General features: G+C 39.9%; 2 protein-coding genes across 3 annotated transcripts in view; one reads left to right on the top strand and one right to left on the bottom strand.

The window, feature by feature from the left end:
- Window positions 1-1,129: 1,129 nt before the first annotated feature.
- THOC7 (THO complex 7) lies at window positions 1,130-9,187 on the bottom strand. The gene is made up of 8 exons (XM_030956422.1): window positions 8,928-9,187; window positions 8,490-8,607; window positions 7,519-7,646; window positions 7,073-7,159; window positions 6,405-6,462; window positions 3,361-3,427; window positions 3,167-3,236; window positions 1,130-2,018 (listed from the first exon to the last, which is right to left on the bottom strand). The coding sequence occupies exons 1-8, from the start codon at window positions 8,944-8,946 to the stop codon at window positions 1,951-1,953; spliced, it is 615 nt and encodes a 204-aa protein (XP_030812282.1). The 5' UTR covers window positions 8,947-9,187; the 3' UTR covers window positions 1,130-1,950.
- ATXN7 (ataxin 7) overlaps window positions 8,256-22,897 on the top strand; it is an 87,204-nt gene continuing 72,562 nt past the window's right edge. Inside the window, exon 1 of one of the 2 annotated variants that reach the window (XM_030956418.1) lies at window positions 8,256-8,785. The gene's annotated coding sequence lies outside the window, so the exon portion shown is untranslated. Of the gene's footprint in view, window positions 8,786-9,077; window positions 9,159-22,897 lie in introns of those variants that run through there. The other variant, XM_030956417.1, reaches the window with a different exon arrangement.

The following is a 22,897-nucleotide window of genomic DNA, read 5'->3' on the forward strand; positions in this document are numbered from 1 at the left end:
GTCAGGTTCTGTACAGAGCAGTGCGAATTCTGATATAAGATATTTGATGAGCCAAGTAATTTCCAAAGGATAAATCTGTAAAACAATGTATGGAAAAATTGGAGATTTTCACTGTTACAGAGCCTGTTTTTAACTGGTGAATACTGCATCAAAACACAGTCCAGATAGCTCATGGAGGCCATTTCAACCACAAAGAAAAATTAATATGCTTTAAGATTGTCCTTGAGTCCTTGTCACTTACGACCTTCATAATTCATATATTCATGACTCCTCCCTGATTTGGCAATAATTTAGTGTTGTTACTTTACAAAATATTTCACCATTCCCTGTTATGAGGGGAACAACCCTGTACACTTAATACTTTTTGATGCTGTACTTCTACTGAATGCCTGTTGTTTGCTTAGCCACCCCTCAACCTGCCAAATGCGTAGTGCATGAGAAGCAGTGCATGTCTGTACAGGCTCCATCAGGCAAACCTGAGCTTCCCTGTATTCTGAGCTGACCAGCTGTGAACTAGAAGACTTCTGACAGCTTATTAGTTCAGGGCTGCACTGTGCTACTGAAGCTGTGTGACTTCTTATTCAGCTGGCTTGCCTTTAGCAAACTTGGAATGTGAGCAAAACAAGCTCAGATCTGTCTGTTCAGCCCAATCCACCCAGATCCACTGAGAGTAGGAATTACATAGCATCTAGCTTATAAATGTCTGAAGTCCCAGTTGTGGAAATCCCCCTCAGCTGTCACCCAGTGAGATAGCAGCTCTGTTCCATGTAACTTGGTTATTTCACCTGAACCAGGTATGCTTATGGCACAATCTGAGTGAGATCCAAAGTGTTTTCATTTACCCAAACCACTGCAAGACTCCATTTAATGAGTGTTTTTAGACCTACTACTGCCCCTTGTTCCTTCCTCCCTGCCTTACAAAATATAGAGCATATTCCATTCTCTTCTCTTTTGGGGAAGGTTGAAACTTTTCTTAATTCCCAACGGATTGCTCAGACAGCAGGATGATCCAGGTGGATGGATAGATTCCACTTTGCCTCCTAATAGCAAAAGTATCTCTGATTCTTTAACATCATGATTATTGCTCTACTGCTTCAGTTTTTCATCATGAGAAGAGTTCCACCATCTGTTTCAGAAATTATGATGTATTTTGATAATAGTCAATCGACAGATAAAATACAGAAGCAGATTATAAATGGTACTGGATTAGATTCCTGGTTCTTCAAGAACAAATCTTTTAAATTGAAGTTTTAAACGTGCCATTTCAAAATGTGACTGTTGATGTGGTACAATAAATACAGCAGAGCAAGGCTTGGAATGTTTCAGTTCTTTGCATCACTTTGAGGAAAAAATTAAAGCTAGTACAGTATCATTTTTGGTTTTTTACAACCCTTAACAAGCATTAATTCTATAGAAGTAATTTATTTTATATGAAAAGATCAAATTCTAGTCTAGTAACAGTAAGTTGTAAATGGCAGCTACTTAAAAAGACTAAGAACCAACTTAGTTCAGATTTAGGTCCCATCCAGAACAGGGTATGGAAGCTGGGACTCATGAAAAGATGCACTGCCCTCAGTCTGATATCATATAAGAAAAGAAGCCCTTATTATGAGGCTCAATCCCTACTAAAAATAGGAAAATGTGTGAAAACACCTTTTATTGGCAAAGTTTTACAAACACCTTCATTCACAAGTATGGTGTAAAAGCTTCATCCTTTGTGAAACAAAGTATATTTGTCACAAATTACAAAATTTGAGGATTAACACTGAGTGCCTGCCTGCAAATATCTGCAACTCTTTTCCCATGAAACATATGCAAAACACATATTTTGTATAAAAATTCACAGAAGCAGTAGAAAACTATTTCCAGCTCCATCTCTCTTACTGTTGATTTCAACAGAAAGTGAAGATACTTGGACTTGAGTAGTAATTGTCAGTCTTCAGATGACATCTACTGCTTGGCCTCTGCTTCCATCTGAGTTTCTTGTGATTCCTCAGCTTCTGAAAGTTTTTCATCATCTAAAATTCAATATTACTGTTAGTCAAATATGCTTGGCCATATATACAGACTATATTGCAGAACTTGTTCAAACAAACAAAATAACATTCTTAAAAACTGAAGGATTATCTCTAACAGCTGTTACTGGAAATATGGGGTAAATTCTATAGTGTCAATTGAAGCAAATGGTACCAGATTGCTTCTAACCCCTTCTTTCTCTTTGTCTGCTAATGGTATATTTATTTTATACTGAAGCTGTGCTTTTCACTAAACTGCTACTTCCTCCACAAAACCCTGAAAAGTAATCTATATATTCACATGAAAATGCATTTTCAAGAGTAACACTTAAGCAAGTGTTATTAACACATAATAACAATAACCTTCTGCTAAAGTGCACCTAGGATTAACAGTTCATTCTGCTTAAGAAGATCTAGATGGCCTTAGAGAATGAAAGTCTGCTCTTAGAGCCATCTCTGCATTTAATCAGGTCATGCTCAGAGGCTGTACCAATTGCTCTGTCTTTGAAAGACCTGGAAAATATACAGGAAATATTTAAAACAATATTACCCATATTAGAGCACAAAAAGTTAGTGCTGATTTGAAAATATTAAGCATTTGTATGAGAAAAGATGAGTACAACTAATTCCTGAATTTAGCTCTCATGTCTGACAGTTTTAGCCCCTGCTCTATCACAGATTCAGTCTGAGTAGGTTGTCATTTACCTTCCTTGTATTTACACTTTTTTTAGTAAAGCCTCAAATGATACCATGGTAGTAGTGACATGTTCAAAACTAATGAAATAGGAATTATAAAATGAAATTCAGAAATAAGCACAATAATAACTCTCTGTAAGAAATACTTTCTGTTTAAAAAAAAAAACAAAAAACACCTCAAATGGCTATTCTCCATCCTCACACTTTAAAGAATTCTGTTGCCTACAAATTAACCTGAAGTTAGTCAGGAAATGGCACAGTTGGGTAGCTTGTAGAATAAAAAAAAAACTCAGAGCAGTCTCAGGCTCTGGACTACTACTGGGAAAAAATTCTGCCAATTCAAGAGGTCACCAGCCTCAATTGCACAGAGCCATTCCCCCTGCTGGAAGTTGTGATTCCTTTTGATCTGCTAAAACACAACCCAGTTATATCTATTACCAAAGAACAGCACTTACTCTCCAGGGTTTGCTGAAGTTCATGGATGGTGCTCAGGAGAACATGGAACTGCTTCCTTCTCAGCTCCAACTGGAATGATAAAATACATGTTGCAAGAAACAGAGAGCACATACAGCCAAACAACTCATAGCAGACTCTACATTAATTGTATTCCTAATAGACTATTACATAACCATCTCTTTGAAAAACTTACCTTATCTTCAACATTTTCTTTAATGTGAGAAAGATTTTGCAGTTCTTTTCCCAAAGCTTCTAGCTGCCTGAAGAGAGATTGTCAGAGTATTCTTAAAAAATTCTGTAAAATTCTCGCAAAACAGATTTGCTTTAAGTAGAGGAGAAAGAACTAGAAAATATACTGTTTATATAAACAAAACAAGTGAAATGATTTAGGGGTAAGGTCACTTCATGTAATTTTAAACTATTATGTTCTCAACTTGTAATTTCACAACATTTACAAAAAAATTAGGCCTCCAAGCTGGAATACAGTTGTACCCTGGGCATTTGTAACAATTCAGTCCTGACACAACATGTTATTTACTTGACCCTACAATACAAGTCAAAGAAGCAGATTCATAGAATTTTAGAATATCCTGAGCCAGAACAGACCAAAAAGGAACATCAACTCCAATTCCTGGCCCTGCACAGGATACCCCAAGAGTCATGCCCTGTGCCTGAGAGCATTGTCCAAATGCTCCTTGAACTCTGTCAGGACTGGTGCTGTGACCACTTCCCTTGGGAGTCTGTTCAGTGCCCAACCACAGTCTGGGGGAAGAACTTTCTACTCTCACTTGAGCTCACCATGGACCAACCCTTTTTGAGGCCAAGAACAGCAGGAACCATAGTATACCTTTCAAATGAGAATAGAGCACCAACTCTTACAGCCAAAGCTCCAGTGTGGTCCTTCTGCTTCTAATGCCTATCATAATTTATGCCCCATGCAATGACAGCAAACTGCTCCTTTAAAGGTGAAGTGGATTGAGGCTGATCATCCCTGATTAATTAGCAGGCAGAGTCATAGAGGGGTCAGCAAGGAAATCAACCTTTTTTTCCTGAAGCCATTGACAGCTGCTGCAACTAGTCTGGGTAGGGAACCACAAAAAGCTCTCCAGTCCTAAGTACCTCACTGTGGATGGGACGAGGTTATTTTAGTGCTGCCTGAGGATGCTGTCTTTTTTTGAGCCAGCATGCTTGGTACCTCAATGGGAATACCTGAGAGAGTTGTGTGTGACATTACCCCTTTCTTCAGTTTATAGGCTCATATACTGATTCTGGAAGCATTTGGTTTCTAGCTTCTGAAAAACTTCCATTTGGCCAAATCTTGCTGTTTACACTGTGCTGTCAGGTGTAAGCAGACTGTAAGAGGACAGACTTTTTTTTTCCTAGTAACATCCAAGCTACATCTGGAATTTTACTCCTTCTACTTTACATTCCAGAGACTCTTTGCTTAGCCTTCTTACCTTCATATCTCTTTTTGTAAGACTGTGTCATTTCTTGGTTCTCTGAATAGCTCTTCTGATACAGCATCTAATTACACTGTGGGCAGTGTTGTTCAGTACTTCTGCTCCTATCACTTCCTGAATTGGCTCCTGTGCACTACTTGTGACGAAGCTGTTAACAGCTTCTTTTGTGCTGTATGACTCCTTGTTCCAAGAAACAGACTCTTAAAAGCACAAAGAAAGTATTTTTCTAAACTTTGTCCTATTGTGCCAGATAACCTGCAAAAGCTGTAAATGTAACTCTTGCAAGAAACCCTTCTGTTTCTTCTCACAAGAAGTTTTCTCAAGTGTTTTTAGTGATTAAGAGTTCCATGAAAAGTGTGACATTGTTAGTGAGGCTTCCTCTGTTCTGAATTAAGGGTGGCCTTTGGTTCATTGTATCATTTTCTGTGTACTTTCCTACAGACTGCACCCTTATCAGCTATAACTCACCACTCTTTCTAGCTTTCCTTAAGAAACTTATGCTTGGATGTGTTAAGCAAAATTAGAATAATCCCTCCAAACCTAAACAATCCAGCATCCTCGAAGATAAAAAAGTATCACTTATCACAGAATTACAGAATAGTTTGGGTTGGAAAGGACCATAAAGATCATCTAGTTCCAACCCCCTGCCATGGGGAGGGACATCTCTCACTAGACCAGATCGCTCAGAGCCCCATCCAAACTGGCCTTGAACACTTCCAGGAATGGGGCAGTCACAACTTCTCTCATTTAGTTGTTTCTATTCTTAATTGATTATCTGAAAAACTGCATTTTTGGTAGTTCTTTATTACAGCCTCACTTGATAAATATCATATGCTGACTAATGAAGTAAGAAGTAGTCAAGCCTCATGAGAATTGCCTGTAATAATCAAAGTTGGGGTAATGAAATCAAGGCACAGAAAAACAACATACAAGAAAGAAATGTGTGAAATATTGTCAGTGGTTTATAGCTATAAAAATGCTATTATTAAGGTAATAGTATAACCAAATAATTTCCATTTGCTATGAAAGGCTATGGAATATGAAAAGACAGCCTCCCCAGGCAATTTTACTGAAAGTGGGAAGAGGCTAGGTGCACAGCTGCACTTACATGGGAACAGTAATCCCACACCACATCTTCAATCAGTTTAACAAACTCATAGATGCAGTAAATCCTGGAATGTTTGTATGGCTCAATAATCTCCCCACAACTGCCCCAAAAGCACAGACAATGATGCAAACCCAGAATGTGACAAGCAGCACTGTGAGTTACACACAGGACGAGTTGGACAACAGGTAGGTCTGCCCTGCATGCCAGGGCACGTTATGTGTGGCACACCACACAGCCATTTATAACTGGGCATGCAGGAACAACAACCAGAAGGAAAACATAAAAAAGAACCCTAGGAGCTTTCTCCTGCTCTCTCTCATTCCACCTTACTTGCTTGTGTGTTATGCACTTTGAGTGACTACTGAATCTGGCTGGTGCAAGTTAAAGGACTTCCCACCATCTCCCTTTTCTGAGATGTGCATTTACATCTCAGTTCACTTATTCACCTTAACAGTGGAAAAATTTCAAGTACAGAACAATTAGCAATGCTCCTGACCCATACAGATGGGAGATTAAGGAAATCTCATAAGGACACAGAAACACAGGTTTTTATTGTGTCAAAGGAATTATATAAACATGAGGAAAAGTCAAACTGAAATCAAGGAAATGTCAAGTCTGGTGACTTCTAGTTTACTGCTATATTATAATTTAATGGAGTTTTATACTTACTTCAGTGTTTCATGTCTGTCTGGGTGATGCTGTATGACTTTGGCCAATGCATCATATTCTGAAAGACATTTAAATAGTTGATCTAAATACTTCTGAAAATACAGATTCAAGAACCCAAACTCTGGTATGACAGAATGGCAGATTCTTTTTCCTTCAAAAACTGTTTTAATGTTTTTCAAAACACCTTAAGATAGCTCTGCACTGCTGCATACTTAGTCTTTTGGGTCAAAACTATCCACAGCATTGATCAAACAGTTGTATATAAAAGCTTTTGTGTTATATTTCTAAAATTTTTGGCATTTCATTTATCACAAGAAACCAATTTTTTGTTTCTAATCAACTGCTCATCTTTTAGAGTGTTGTAGCTTTCAATGATTTATGAGCATACAATTTTAAAAATAGGGGAAAAGTACACCTCATAAAACAGGTGTTTAGAAAGGACACTGTTTTAGGTTTTCCTGATGCTGCATGTCATTGCGATTGGGTTCAATCTTGCCTATGTCATCCACCCAAAACTTTCAGTAGTCAGTGGAACCCACCAGGCTGAATATAGTAATCATGATGTCTTGCATGTTCAAAAATTTAGAATCTATTTTCCAATACAATGTATTCTAAAAGATAACAAACCAATGAAGCCCACCACTGTAAATACAGATGTGGCACCTTACCCTGGCGATTTTTTCGAATCCTTTTTGCTTGCAGGATTTGTTTTTTGCACTCAGAGATCTTCTCATGGGCTGCAGCTATACTATTTTCTTTAGGAAAAAGAAAAAAGATATGGAATTATATTGAATTCAAACAATACATGTAAATAAGCTGTTCTGCTAAACTACAGAAGAGCTGTTTGTGACATGGTAGCTTGTTAGCTCGTTAGCTCCATCAGCTTAAAAACTATATGCACATCAATAGGTTAAAAAAGGTCCTGTTCGTATGTATTCTATGTAATTACAAGATGCTTATAGCACATATACGAGTGCCAGCTAGTAAGAAAAAAAAAAAAAAACCAAAAAACCTCCAAACCACTCATCAGATGTATGTATTATGTTCATCAGGTTTGAGCTTGTTTGTAAGACAAACTGTCAAACACAAACAAGTAACATTTTCTCATGTTTACCTATATCCTTATAGATTTTTTCATAATTTTCCATCTCTCTCAGGTTCATGTCATACACCAGAAGAGTCTTTCCCATTGAAAATTCACATTGTGATAAAGTACTCAGCATTCGTTGGTACTGGCTGTATCTGAAAACAGACAAGACATTTACTGTCAAGCAGCATAAAAATAGTTCCTAACTTCATAGAGCAAGAAAACAAAACTTCATGTAGCATAAGGGACAGCTATCACTCAATAAAGAAAACAATCATTTAATAAAGAAAACACTTCAAAGATTCAGTGTATAATTTTTTGGAAGAGCAGCTAGAAACACTGTACACATTAATTCCAGCATCATGTCCTTATCAGTGTAAAGTGGGTATTAAAGCAGTGAGCAGTTTGACCCAGAGCTTATAAATTTTCCAGCTCGGGTTGGTTCTGTGACCACCAAATTAGTATTTTAATACTGCAGTGCTTCTCGGTCTACACACTAGTAATATTGTGATCTCTGGGAATTTATATCCATTACTAACAGAGACCCCACAGAAGGCTGTCACTCGTACCTTACTAATTTAGACTTAAAAAAAAAAAAAAAGAGAGAGAACGACAGCAGCAGAAATACCAGCAGTATTTCCCTTCCCTAACAGAACAAACGCAGAACTGCCAACTAAAATATCCGAGTCATGATCCTGTTATAAAGAGCGGGACTCCCGGCTGGATCACGCAGCAGGCACAGCAATCCTGAGGGCATTCGAGCGGTGCGGGCGGATTTCAGGACACAGCCCACAGCCCGCAGCCCTCAGTGATTCCTGACCCGTCTGTAGCCCTCCTCTCCCAGCACAGTCCTCGGCGTTTGTCCTGGAAACACCAAAGAAAAGCAGCTGTGCGCATTTTAACGCGGATCTCTTCCAAATGGATCGAGCCCTGCTTTCCACTGAGACGCAAGCTAAGCAGTTCCAAGACTTAAAAAACCAAAGCGAAACAACAGATACCCTTCCTCCTGAGATCCGGAATTGCACCACTTAATGAAACTCTTCACCAACAAATTGATCCGCCTGTCGTCGCCAGCTCCATCGCCATCGATCAGCAGCCGCTTGCGGATAACTTCATCTGGGGAAAAACTCCCGTTAAGCCCTCACGCCATGGCAGCCGCCTCCCGGCGCCGCGCGCGGGGCTCTCCGGGCCCTTCAGGGAACGATTCCCGGAGCCGGAGCGGGCGGATCCGCTGAGCCGCGGGGCCGCATGGAGGGCCGCGGTGCCGGGGCCGCGATGGAGGCCCGTCTGCGGGGTGAGCGGCCCCGGGCGCCGCGGCAGCCGCTCCCCGGAGGGCGGGCGGGGGGCGCGGCGCTGCGGGGAGCCCCGGCGGGGGTCGCGGCGCGGGGCGGGAGGAAGGAGAGGAGGATGGAGAAAGGGAGGGAGGGAGGTCTCACCGTCGGTCACGGCCCCCATGGCGGCGAGTGCCGGAGCCGGCGGGGCGGCGGCAGCAGCGAGTGAGGTCAGCTTCCCACAATGCAGCCGGCGAGAGCGGCGGCCATGGAGGGGGAGGCGGCGGCTGCTGGGGCCTGAGCCGGCGGGCGGCGGACGCGCGGCCCGGGGAGGGCGGGCGGGCGAGCCCCGCGCCCCGCGTGGAACCGGCCCCTGGCGAGGGGCGGCCCCGCCAGGTGAGCGCCCGACGGGGGAGGGAAGCGGCGGTCCCGCAGCCAGGCTCCACCTCCCCGCCCCCGCCACCCGCACCGGCCCCGCCGCCCCCCCGCCCGGCCGCCCCGCCATGCCCCCGGCACATGGTCCCGCGCCATCGAGGCCGCCGGGGTCGGGGGCGCCTCGCCTGCCCTCCCGCCACGGCCCCGGCTCGGGGTGTCCTCCCCGGGGTGCCGTCACCATAGCCCTCGGTGGTGCCGAGCTCCCCGCGCAGGGTCCCGCACGGCCGCGGCGGTGCCGTCCCACCGGCAGCGATGGTGGCGATGGCACAGGGGAGCGGGCGGACGGTCCCGCCGTGCTGGCCATGACCCAGCGGGCGGGCGGATGGTCCCGTCACGGTGCCCGGTGTCATTGACATGGCACTGTGAGGGCGGTGGGGTCCCCTGTGGTGGCTGTCCAGCCCCTGTGGGTGATGGAGAGGAAGCGCTGGCTCCTCGGTGCCTTTCCCTGGTGAGGGTGTGGAGGATGTGCCCATGGTGCAGGTGTCAGGGAGCTGGGCTGGCCTCCCCTGGGCTCATCACCACTCGATGCTGGGAGGACAAGCAGCAGAGCCTGAGGTGTGCCAAAAATTATTCTGATGTTTCCTGGTAAGTTTGACTGTGATCAGCAGATAGGAACAATAGTTGTTTCTTCCTGTCCCGGTAAACTAAGCTGGTGCTGGAAAAAGTGGCTAGAGGCGTCTGGAGAAAAGAGATAGAAAGGTGTTACCATGTGTTGAGTTTGAGGCTGTTGGTCCATAGGCTTGGATGCTGGGGCAGTGCTGGTAATGTTACTGCAGTGTATATCACAGTAGCTGAGGCGTTGCCAGAGCCTGACACCTTTCTATTCCCTCTTCATTTTGGTTTGGACAGTTAAATGCCTCACTGCCTTGTTCTGCTTAGCACTATTCCTTGACAGTTTTAGGCTGGTGGGGAAAATCAGGATGAGAAAAGAACAAAGTTAATATGTGCTGTAATCTGTTAGTTCCTGGTTTGAGAGCTGTGAGAGATTAAAAGGCGCTTTCTTGTTCTGGATGGAGGCATCTAACAGCTCTTTACGGATCTGTAGATTGATTCAAGTCGGTACTTTGTCTTCAATAGGCAACTGATCAGGCCCTTTGGAAAGTGCTAGTGGGGCAGCATTACTGGGAGTGGTCATTAAAACTCCGCCAAAACTTTTAGGAATAAAGCGTTTCCAACATGGGAAACTTGGATAAGTGGCTTCTGTTCTTGAAGTTTTTATGTACTCTTAGGTGATTGGTGGGTGATAGTATTTTATATGAAAAACTAACGACCTATCCAGTTACCCAGGTTTGGGCCAAAGAATGGGCCATGCGTTCATGAATTGTGTGAGCTGTACTGAAGGTGCTCCCTTCTGTGAACTCTGATATGTTGCCATTTAGTTGGTTTGACTAAAATCTTTGTTTTTCTTAAGGCTTTGGTCACTATGGTACAGCCTAGTATTTTGCTAAATAGGGTGAGGAGAAGACCTAGCTGAACTTCTCTATGCAAATTTTGTACAGTTACCGCCTTTCTCTCTTTATGTACTTATTTCCTTTTGGAAGTCTTAAGCATTTTGAAACATCCCATTTGATCAAGACTTAGTATTTTTCTTACACCTCTCTGAGCTGTTTTCATTTTCTGAGCCCTTTTGGTTTTTATCACAGAGAGAAGTTGGTCAGAACTGAAGACTATTTTAGGTGAAAATCCACAATTATTTATTTAATCATCTCAGAACTTCTGTGTAATTTTCTGTCATTTAATCCAATACAATCTTTTCTCACTTTTTGTTAATCATTCCACTCTTGGTCAGATAGTCTTATTAAGGTCTCTGAATGACAAATAGATAGTCCTTGAGTAATTAATTTAGAATACAGCAGTACATATGACTAGTTTATTATATTTAATGACTTTTGTTCCATTCTTCATGTGTTACTATGAAATTTTTTGTTCTGGGTCTTGAACTCCTAAGAACAACTTTGATAACAAAGCCATTATTTTTCTTTTTAAGACAGGGCTTTCAGGCATCATCAATCTTCATTAACTTTTCTCCTTTAGAATGCAAGTAGAACTTGGTAAATATATCATCAAGAATCTCACTAAGGCTAGATATTGATACAACAGCCTGTTCTCTCTCCTGCTCCAATTGACATATTAAATATCCATGGGATGTTTTTGCTTGGGAAGCCAGTTCCAGCTTGCTGGGTTCCTATATGCATTTGAGAATTCATTGTATCTTAGGAGTTTTTGTTTTGCTTTGCTCCATTTCCAAGAAGAATTCCTCATCTTGTAAGTGTGAAACAACCCTCGTTTCTCATGTGTGGAGGGTGTTGCACTGGGCTGTATACCCAAAGCCATGTTTTTGCCATCAATTCAGTGTCATGGTGTGGATCTCTGGAACAGGATTGACTTACTCTTACTTATTTGTCCTTCACCACTTTGGGTACTCTGTGCAGTTTCTATCAGCTACAGCCTTTTATATAATCCTTCAGCTGACCAGCAGAAGCACTGAGTAGCTCTGGACCTTCCCTAAAGCATCAGTAGTGGAGATTCACACAATAGGAAAAAGTTCTTGCACAGGGGATAGCACCTGACTCTGTGCTAGCTCTTTTGGAACAAGTACCTGTGTGTGCTTTCAACCAAGCTAAAATATCACAGTTTTCCCTCTTTCCTTGAATTCTTTTATGTGTGCCATATGGTAAGACCCTGGAGCAGCTTATACATAATAATTTGTGGCACATCTGTCCTTGTCAAAATGTTAAATAATCCTCTGTAATGTTTCCAGGTGAGTCTAGGTGCAAGAAGTATAACCGAGGTAAATTTAGTACTGCAGGATGTTACACGTGTGTGGAACTGGCTTTGATTTTTCATACATATACTTTTTTTTTCCTGAAAATATGGCTTTTAAGTGCACTGATGGTTTTTTTATTCAGGAAATCTGTTAGCGCTGAATTTTTCTTTCCTGAGAAACAATCTATGAGAGCAAAAGTTTAAAGTGACTGTATTCCTCCTCCCTTTTTCTTTAACTGTGTGTGTATATGATTTTTTTCCTGGCCACACAAAAAGTTGAAGGGGAAGAAGCTTTTTATAGTATTCCAGGCTACAATGAGCTGTGATTTTTAAGAGCTAAGAAAACAGCTTTTAACTATTGACAAGGTGGATTTAAAATATTTTTCTTTAGCCTCCCTAATAATTTATGAGGTGGTTTTAGATTCCAGGTTTTCTTCATGTTGACTAACTTCTAAATCAGACTTTTGTGTAGCACTAAATCTTACAGAGATCTAAGTATAGTAGGTCAGAAACTGCAGGGTATTTTTATCCAGTCCAACCTATATTCTTGTCAGAAAGCCATACCAAATTTATTTAGCGAGACCTATTTTCTGTAAGTCTATGTTTAGCATTACTTTTTACCACCATCCTTTATCTTTCTGTTGATTATATACCAGAATTCTGTGCAAGACTGATACCAAGCTAACCTATCAGACTGCTTTTCTCATTTTAAATTATGTTAGTTTTATTTTCTTTGCAGTCTTCTGTAGCCTCAGCATTTACTGAAAATTAGCATCAGTGTTCCAAGAGCTTGTCATCTTGTTCTGAAAAAAATTCTAAGACACTGGCTGTCTAATTCTGCAGATATTAAAATAGTCACTCTTGGCAGATAAACCTGAAATCTTTCAACCCAGAGATTGAGGTATAAAAAGTAGTGAGTGGTTCTTAGCCTTGTAGAAAGCTTTCCTGACATGGACCCTGGTGTTTATGCAGAGCCAACCCATTTTCATAGAGTTACAGCAGAACGGGAGAAGGGAGGGTGAAAATACTTGTTGTGACTGTAGTGACAGTACCAATAATTTTAAAATGCAACGTTTTATTATCTGAACAATAATCAATTTTGCTGTCTACTGCCTGTGATACCAAGATTGATTAAATGTACTGTTAATCCCATACTTTAAAAACCAGGCTCCTATCAGATAATAGTGTAACCACAAGTTGTGGTCTACAGTATGGGTTTTATTTGTTATTTTTTATTTTGTAACTGAAAAAAGCCTGTAAAATTCCAGAAGTTTTGATGGAAGCACCTTGCAAAATATTAGTCCTGGAAATATTTTGTTCATTAGAAAGACATTTTATCACTACTTTTCTCCTGAAGGGAGAAAAGCTTATTTTAGTTTAAAAAAAAATAGTGCTGCATGGTCCTTTGAAATATTTTTTCCTAAGTAAGGACTCTGTGTCTTAGTTAATCTCAATTACACAGGTGGCATTCTGATATTGTCCTCTTTCAGCTATCTTCACAGGAATTATGTAACAGCTTTCCAAATTTCATATCCAGATCCTACTGAATATTTATGAAGCTTGAGGATCAATTATTGTACATTTTAGGATGATCTGTGACTAATTTATTAAAGCTTGTCAAACTCAGCTTGAAATTTCATGATACTGGAAGTGTAGGTACTGAGTGTAGGAGCCAGAGCTTTCAGGTGCAGGGATGCAAAGGAAAGTGTGCCCTGTGTGTGTGCCGAAAGGGGCTCTGTTTGAGGAGTGGGATTAGCAGGAGTGGCACCCTGGCTCATGATACCCATTCCCAGGGACTTGGTAGATTCCCACTTGGCAAGAAAGTCAAGGTGTTTTAACAGGTGTCTCGAGAAACTCTGTGTCATGAAGCCACTGCAGGACAGATTAGCTAGTTAGAATTTTCTTGTAATTTAAAAATCATTAGCGCTGTAGGCTGCCTGTGCAATGGCTCAGAGATCCCACATGATGTCTGCATTCTGTGATTTAAAGTGACTCAGGTGATTTTGGGGTGGCATTTCATGCTGTTCTGTGATTCTGTTTTATGTCTTTTGTAAGAAAGCAGACCTTATTATTTTGGAGTTTTTTTCAGAGGATTAGTCAATCATCTAGCATTCTCTTAATTTGTTGGTAAGATGTTTTCACTTTATTTTATTTTACTAAGGAAAGAGAACATATTTTTGTTTTTTCCTTCCTCAGTCCATAAGTTCATGCCTGTGGTAGTGATCAGTGCTGTGCCAGGGTTTTCAGAGGAAGAGGTGGATGTTTAATGAGGTTTTACCACTGACTTAGAAGAATTTGTCTTTGCTGGCATTGGGCCAAATGGTAAATATTTTTATTTAACTGTGGTTTGAAACATTGGATGAACAATAAGAGAGCTGTGAATATCATATTGACTTGCATCAAGTTTAAATAAATAACTGTTAGTGCTACCAAGGAAACTTTGCACAACGCTTGCAAGGGAAGCCAGGCATTTCCTCCTTTGGAAAGAGCTCCTGCCCGACTTCAGAGCGGTGTTCTCTGAATCACGTGGCCACATGCTTTGACTCAGCTAAGAAAGCTGAATCAGAGCTCTTGCACAGCTTCTGAGTCAGCTTTTTGAAGTTTAAAAAAATTGGTTGGTTAAGTTTGTTTTCTTTATTTTTTAAAAAGCAGTCCCAAACTGTAAAAAAGACATAGAAATTTTACAAGGCTTTGAGCTTGGCTACATTATGGGGAGATGTTGAAAGAAAGGCTTCTGTCTCAGGAGATGGAGAAAGAGTATCAGGTCTATTGATAAACATCTGCTTCTTGTTTTAAATTGGGTTTATATTTTGCTTTGGATTATTTAATTGTTTATTTTCTTGTAATAGAGAAACTCTGCCAGTGGGTAACGTTCAAGCACAGCTAAAATTAACTGTTCCCATTGAACACGATACACTGACACACGTTCTCACTCCCAATTTCTGAGGTACAAGCCTGAGCAGAGAAATATAAATAATTGGAGGATGATTACATGCTCGGGTGATGCCTGCTCAGGTTTTTGTTTGTAAAATGTTGAATGAAATACAAGTGGCACTGGTTGGGCACTGGAACAGGCTCCCCAAGCCTGCCAGAGCTCAAGGAGTGTTTGGACAATGTTTTCAGGCACAGGGGGGATAGTTGGGGTTCAGTGATCCTTATGGATTTCTTCCAGCTCATAATATTCAGTGGTTCTGTGATTCCATGATCCTGTGAAAACACTGAACTTTGTTAGCCTCTCAGTAAGGACTGGAAATGGTATAAAACCCCAAAGTGAAGTTGTGGCCTTAGGAAGATGGTGTATTCTCTTCACTTTCTTTTCCTGGTGTGCCAAATGCAGCTTCTAAACTTGCTTCAAATGCTGTCTAAACAGATGGTTTAAACAAATATTTCAAGAGAAATGTGATGAGAGGATAACTGGGCATTTCTAGCAGAGACTGTCAGACCCAGAAGGGGCAGATCCAGGCTGTGGCTCAAGCTGGTCAAAAAGGGAAGGCTGGTCTCCCTGAGGCCAGTTGGGTCATGTTTCCATGAAGGTGGGGAGCCAAATTCTTTAGTGTTTGTTGGTGCTTTGTTAAAATTATACCAGCCAGAAAGGCTTGAAGGAGATGATGAATCTGCACATTTTCTATGCAGTAGCTGAAGTAGGAATGTGCTTAAATCCTGCCTCTTGCCAGGGCTAAGCACCTTTCTCCAGGGAGCATTTTGGATTCACGCTCTCTTGAAATTAGGATCATAAGCCCTTTCTTTCAAAAAGGGAGCAAAGGTCAATCTTTGCTTTCAAAACCCTGGAGGTGGTGGTGGTTCTGGTTCCCTTTTCATCATTAGCAGAGCTGTTATCTGCTGGACTGTTCACCACATGTGTGGGAGACTTCAACCCAGCTATCCTCCTTCCTGAGGGGATTAATGCCCATAATTCTTTCCATCAGAGTGAATTTTGAGCTCACCAGACTGTTGACTAGTACGAGGTGGTGTTGCTGTCAGAATCACAGACTGAACACAGCAGTGAAACCCGACACAAAAGATACTCAGTGACTGAGGACTGAGGTGTTTAAGGGAGTAATTCATAAGAGCAAACCAGTAATTTCAGAAGTGCAAGAAAAGAACAATCAAGATAATTTTTGCATTGCAGGTCAGATTCTATTCAAAGATGTACAAGTGTGTCGCTGGTGATTTCTGTACTTTATTTCCATCAGGAATAGAATTTGAGCTTGAAAAGTACAAAGAACAGGAAAAAAAACCCCAACAAATTGTGGAATAAAATAATCTGCTTCATAAAATGTTTTGGTGAGTTACAAAAGGTAAATAGACAAGCTAATGTCAAACATCAGGAAACAGAGGAATTGGACACAAAATACATTGTCTATAAAGTATATGTCTATCCAATTGTGTGTATACATACATGTACATTTTCAATTGAGATATGGAAGTGGCTATATGTGTACCCAAAACATTAAGCCCAAAGTGTTATTTCTTTTAGTAATAGTTATGAAAGTAGGTAACAGTGTATCTATTCTTTCAATGTTTTATTTCAAGCAGGTTACAAGATAACTTTTCCTTAAAATGTTTTCTAAACAATTATTCTGATTCGCTTGTTGCATGGTTTGTTTTTTTTTTTGGCATAACATTAGTACAGAATGCTTCAAAACCACGATTTCTTTTTCATCCTCTGCTTTTAGCTTTTATTTTAATAAAAAAAATAAATTTTGATTATAGATAGAGAGAATTGAACTAGTAAAACAGGCAAGGCAGATAAATTGGATTTTATAACTTAGATTAATAAAGATTGGCTTGTAGGAGATCAGAGTAAAACAAAGCCATGCTATTAATAAGTATGCACCTATGATTTTGTGGCTCATGGTAGATATTTTCACTTCAGTTTCATTCCAGTGTCACTTTGGCAGTTATGAGTTGGTGGTTTGGGTTTTTTTTTCATTTTTGAGAACTGCTTGTGGTTTTTGCTCTGTGTGTGTGTATATATATATAAAGTTAGGATAGTGTTGAACAATAATATATCCTGAAATAAAATTGGGCACAGATATATTAGAATGAAACATATGAGATTTTTTTTTAAATGTCATTAGTTTGAAATTCAATTTTAGAAGTACCCAAATTGCACTTGAGCTGCAGCCACTTTGTCTGGATTGGAAGAGGAGCATATTTATTGTCAGATTTTCTGGTGGTGCTTTTCTATCCTGTTGTTATATGAAAGGCTTGCACAAGGAATGACTGACTGTAACTGTAGTTCATGTCATCAGACAAATGGAAGGAAATAGCTCAAGAGCTGTTGTTTTCAAATGTGTAAAGAAGTCTCTCCTGGTCCTGCAAGCCCCTGAAGGGATTTTGAACTTTACTCATCTTCTCAAATGTAGAATTAGTGTAGATTTATGATGATAATACAGGTAACAAATTTCCCAATGACTGGATTGTTCTTATCAAATCTTAATTTGTAATTGCCTCCCAGTCTTTCTAGGACTAGCCTACTAAATTTGGCACAGAATTTCAATTCGAAGACAGCCATTTTGCAACCTGCATTTTCTTCTCTTTCTGCTAATAGCAGTTAGTGAAATTGCTGCTCTGCATCTTCTTTTTGAGATGGATGCTATGAGAATGTGTTACTTGTTTACAAAGGCTTCTAAAAGTTAAGTTGTCTTCGAATAAGCAGTTGTTCTCTGCTGGCTTCTGTGCAGGTGATGTCTTTTAAGCAGCTGCAATAACTGGCATGGCTTGGGGAAAAATAAGTAACAGGTAGCCCTAGCACAGGGCACCTTCTGGGAGGTGTGGGTAGGATACAGCACCCTGTGTTGTGGTTAAGAAATGTACAGCAATTCACAACAAAATGTAATTTTTCTTTTTTACAAAGAAATAGGAAAATATCACCTTAACTATGTGTGAGTGCAGTTAAAGGAATGGTTTGTGCTAATCCCAGACTTGGCTATGCTCCATTATCCTTTGGTTGAGAAAGGAGGGAGGAGTGATTGGAAATTCCATGATCTCTGGAGTCAAAGATCTTCCCAGGCAAGTGTCTCATTGAGAGCAATGTTGATATGAGATACTGTTGTCTGTTGTCATCAGAGAATTTAAAGCTTAAGGGTGATATTTGCCTTAGAAAAAGAAATACTTCAAAAAGAGAAAACATAACTACACACATAAATATAGTACTGGAGGATATATAAAAGAAAAACCTCACTTTCATGTGGTCATATTTTGTGAAGATTTACTTTGAAGCTTTCTGATCAATTTATGACTTTTTATTTACTTGCCATTTGATGAGTATTTTTCTGTGTTTCTGGTTTTTCACTGCTGTTCTCTGAGCACCATCTCTGATAACAATGGGGAACTGCATAGTTTTGTTGCAGGGCAGTGGGGCCAACCTCTTTTTTATATTTGTGCTCACACCATAATAGTGACATTTTATTAACTCATGAACAGGATTTGAATTTTTAAAGTAATAGGAATATCATCTATGCTTTTATTTGTTTTGCTTATATGTGAAATCACTGCATAGACTAGGGGTGTATGCTGTGTTCTAGCTGAGCTTCCTAGACTTCCTTAGACAAAAAAACCAAAGTAAATCTATATAATATTAAGGATCCTGAGTTTGTGAAAATAAGTCTGCTTGATCTGCTTTAGTTTTGAAATAAAGTATTCATTAACTACACACATGGAGGACACCAGGTCTGTATTGAGTGAAATTAGGAAAGAGGGGGTGTGGAGATGCCAGTGCATTTGCTTGAAGATTTAAAAAAAACCACGGTGCATAAACACTGTGTGCCTGCCACAAGAATGCAATTCCTTACAGTAAAAAAGAAGGGACTCAGAGGCTGAGAACACAGATCTGTTGAAGGGCATTGCAAAGCAGGGGGCTTGTGGCAGGTGGAGAAATAAATAGGTCGCATTCAAGCAATGAAGATTGATCACAGACAAGCACAGTTTCCTAGTGGAAGTATTGAAAGGCTGGAATAATCACCCGTGGGACAATGTCTTATCCATTGCCCCAGGTTTTTAAGAACAGGTTTGATTACTTGTATTGTTCCCACCAGGTAGCTTAGTTATCATGCCTTGGGGCTGAGGGATGGACTGGCTGACCTTTGGAGGTTCCTTCTGTCTCCCCTTTGGTTAACAGATCTCTAACTGGAGACATTTTAACAGGATCACGCTGAAAGCTATTCTCCAGCTCTGTGACCTGTTCATCAGTTCTATTTCAAGTGGAATTTGTTGTATCTGTAAGAAAAGCTGTGGTAGTTGTCAAGGAAAGGTTGTGTTTTTCAACGGGTTTGGGTTTTTTGGCAGTTCTTCTTTCATGTCATCCTCCAGGACAATTCTACAGTGAGTCCCTGTCATCCTGCTGTTTAAATATTCTTCTCTGCTGCAGTATTGCATCTAGGCCAGTTGCAGAATTGTTATTCTGCTCGGAAAAATGATGGGGATTCGTGGAGTGCCTTGTGGGGGAGAGTATGTCCTGAGTGTGGATCAGAATGAGCAATTTTTCCAGCTGGCTGCACTCAAACTGTTGATTTCAGTAACTACAGCTTGACATTCAGTTCATATGTAGGTAGCTGTGTTCAACAGTGAGATTTGTAATTCCATTTAATTTCATTTTATCTGTGAACATGTATCCCCTTGGGAAAAATTAATTTCTTAGTGGGACTAGCAGTAAAAGGAGGGATACTGTGGAACCTGGAGGTTGTGTATCTAATGGCATGATAAATGTGAGCAGAAATCCTCTGTTTTTCTAATGCTCTGTTACCAGTCTGCCTGTCCATGAGCAGCAGAGTGAGGAAACTGGAGAACTGATTTCTTCACAAGGCATTATTAGTCATAGCTAATAAATTATTTTAATAGCTAAAGAATATGCTAACACTCACACAGCTTTGGCTTTGCAGCAGTGTATAATTCACAGAGAAGGGAACTGCTACTGGGAATATTTTAAAATGCAAATTATTATATTCTCCAGGTAAATGATAACAAAAAATCCTTCCTTTTATTCTGTTAAAGAGTATCTAGTGGTTGTTTGACTAATGCTTGAGAATTAGGCACCTTATTAATAGTTACAGAAGTAGTAGTTAGAAAAAGATATTATTTTATACAGTATAATAAGCAGCTATAAATTAATACAGTTTATAAATATGTGTTAAGCTTATAGTGTGTCAGCAGTGCTGTTTGCTTGGGAGGGCTTTTGTAGACATTCAAGCCACTGGTATATTTGGGTGAGTATGAGTGTGTTTCTTAAACTGAAAATATTAGGGTTTTAAAATTAACTTTCATGCCACTAAAAAGATGTTTCTTGTCTTATTAATATCACTAATGTCATGAATGTTAAAGCCTTGTCAGCATTTTAACACAGGTAGTCTTTGAAATGTCACTGCTGCATCTTCAGCTAATGATGAGATTCTATCGTCAGTTTTAGTATGGCCCAGCACATTTCTTAGCAAAGAAACTGAAACAGAGGATTTACTTAAAAAGCAGTATAGTGCTATTTTATATATATTTTCCCACATATGTGAATTAAATATGTGTAACAAAATGGCAGTTTTCAGAGAAAAACAGGGAGGCATGAGCCAAATGCTCATTATTCAGAAGGCATGTTAAGAAGAGAAACCTAACTAATTTAATCTTTTCAATTGGATGTAACTTTCTAGAGTGTGAGTTCTTGGTTTTTTGTTTTTTTTTCTTCTGGCTGGGGCTGACGTTTCTGTTGTTGCTGTAACATTTCTGTCCTGCTTGGTGCACTCTGGCTCTAGGTGGCAGTCACTGGTAGGCAAAGGGAAGAGTCGTTCTGGGATGGATGCTGGGCTTGGTGCCTGCACTGATTGGCTTCTCCAGCTGAAATTTTTATGGTGCTGGACAGCAATAAAAGTGCCACTTCTGCTTCTTTCCCTTCTGAACTGAGACAGAGATACTATGAAGAAAGGGGAAAAAAAAAGAAAAAGAGATAGAAAATATTGAAGTGAACTATTCACAAAGGAGAGCTCTGACAATATGGAAGAGATTTCTTTTAAATCAGCACAAGTATGTCCTAGATTAACAGAAATAAGTTTGTTTATAATGGAAGAAATACCAGTTTTTCACTAAATTCGATTTCAAAGAGTAAAACACACTGACCGAAGTGAACTCAGGGATAATAGGAGTGGAGAAATGTGTCATTGTAATTTCATTTAATTGAGTGAGGACTTCTCCGCAGTCTTATGGGCCAGTGTTGAAGGAGAAATACTTCTCTGTTTTGCTTAAGACCTTGTGTCTTCCACCCTACTCCCTGCATCCCATCCTCCCTTTGCAGTGTCCATCCTTTCTCAATTTTCAGGCTTTTCCCCATCATTATACAGATATTTCCCTTCCTTCATATTTGGTAGCTGTCAGTCTCTTAATTCTCCACTGTGTCTCTTCTCTATAAAGTAGGATGGGCTTTAAGGGTTTTCTTTTTCACTCTTGGTGTAGGTGCTGTTTGCCTCCCTAACTCCTCCCTGCTAAGCATTTTGATAGAAAGTTGCTGTTTGGAAAAGGCAGAGGCACCCAAGCAAATAAACAACAGTTTCTCACGCCTTGCTGTGTAGGGCTGATTGCACTTCATGAGATGAATGCTGCTTGATAAGAAAGCTGCTGTTATCATAAAATCACAGTTCAAACCCAGCATTAGTCTATACATTTTATTGATCTCTGATTTCAAATACCATGCCAAATTACAGTCTTGTTTATCTGTGTGCAAATCCCAAGAATCTCTTTGGAAAGATCTGAAGTAATTCTGGATGTACAGAGATATACTTAAGATCGTGTTTTGGCTTTCAGTTTTAAAAATAAAGAAATTACTTACTATTATTTTGCATGTTGTATTAACTACCAGCTCTAAGTACTTTGCAGAAATTTTGCAGGATATTTTTGCCCTAAGGAAGAATAACCGAAAACCAAAATATCTTGATTTTTTGCTTAATACAAACCTAGCAACAAGCTTTTAATGTATTAAATACTAGTTTTAACTGTGGAAAACTACAGATTTTTTAAAATAAAAAAACCAAACCACAAAAAAGCCACCCAAAGATCTAATTAGTTCTATACTTTCACATTTATAATGAAAAAGACCATTTACATTTCCAGAGCTGAGTTTTACAGCTCAGTCAAGTGCATTTCCAGAGCTAGTTTGAGAAATATGGACCATCATTTGTGAGGGAAATCTTTCTGAGAGTTAGGATTATTAATAATAATTTAGTACAGATTTCTGTGTGAAGTTTATGTGTGAGAAACACAAGATAGAGATAATTCCGGTATTACGTCAAGATTATATATTCGAGTGACAGGTATCACAGTCCCTAATAGATTGCAGAGGACAGAGGTAATGAAGAGTGATGCTTTGTGTTCCCAAGCCTGCCTTAGGCCTGGTATGTAACTGTAGGCAAATCACTCCTTCCTCAGTTCCTCTCTCTGTAAAAATGATGATAATGATGAGGATTATTTTGTGTTTTGTTTCGAGATCTTAAGGGAATACATGGAAATGAAGTGGTAGGAACATGAGAGGAAATACAAGGTAGTAAAATATTCATCTGTATTGCAGACAGCTTTGTTCTGGCAATTGATTATAAAATTATTGATTCTGCTGTTCTTTCCTATTGAGGGTGTCACTATGTACTTGTTCATAGGATTGTAGGAAAAAATCTTGCTGTTTCTTACACTTGCCTATCTTTCAGCTTCTCATTCAGAATTTGTGATAAGGTTATTCTGCTTTTATTCTTGCCCATTACTACCCCCATGAGGGACAGTTAAAGCTGTAGTTGGTAGAGGATAAGGACAGCAAAGGTCTGTCTGTCTTTATTTTCTCTATCTCCTCCCTTTCTATCTCTCTGTCTCTCTTTGGCCGTTGAAAATGTAGGTCATATTGCATCACCATAAAATGGAACAGTCAGAAAGGTGTCTGAAAAATGCTGACATCCTTAGCCTGGGGTGCA

This window comes from Camarhynchus parvulus, chromosome 12 (genome assembly GCF_901933205.1).
Source record: "Camarhynchus parvulus chromosome 12, STF_HiC, whole genome shotgun sequence".
In the NCBI taxonomy this organism is placed as follows: Eukaryota; Metazoa; Chordata; class Aves; order Passeriformes; family Thraupidae; genus Camarhynchus; species Camarhynchus parvulus.

Coding starts and splice junctions, on each gene's coding strand:
- THOC7 (XM_030956422.1), bottom strand. Junction 7,647..8,489: donor TCCGGATCTCAGGAGGAAGG/GTATCTGTTGTT, acceptor GTCTGTTTTCAG/ATACAGCCAGTACCAACGAA. Junction 6,463..7,072: donor GATTCGAAAAAATCGCCAGG/GTAAGGTGCCAC, acceptor AATGTCTTTCAG/AATATGATGCATTGGCCAAA.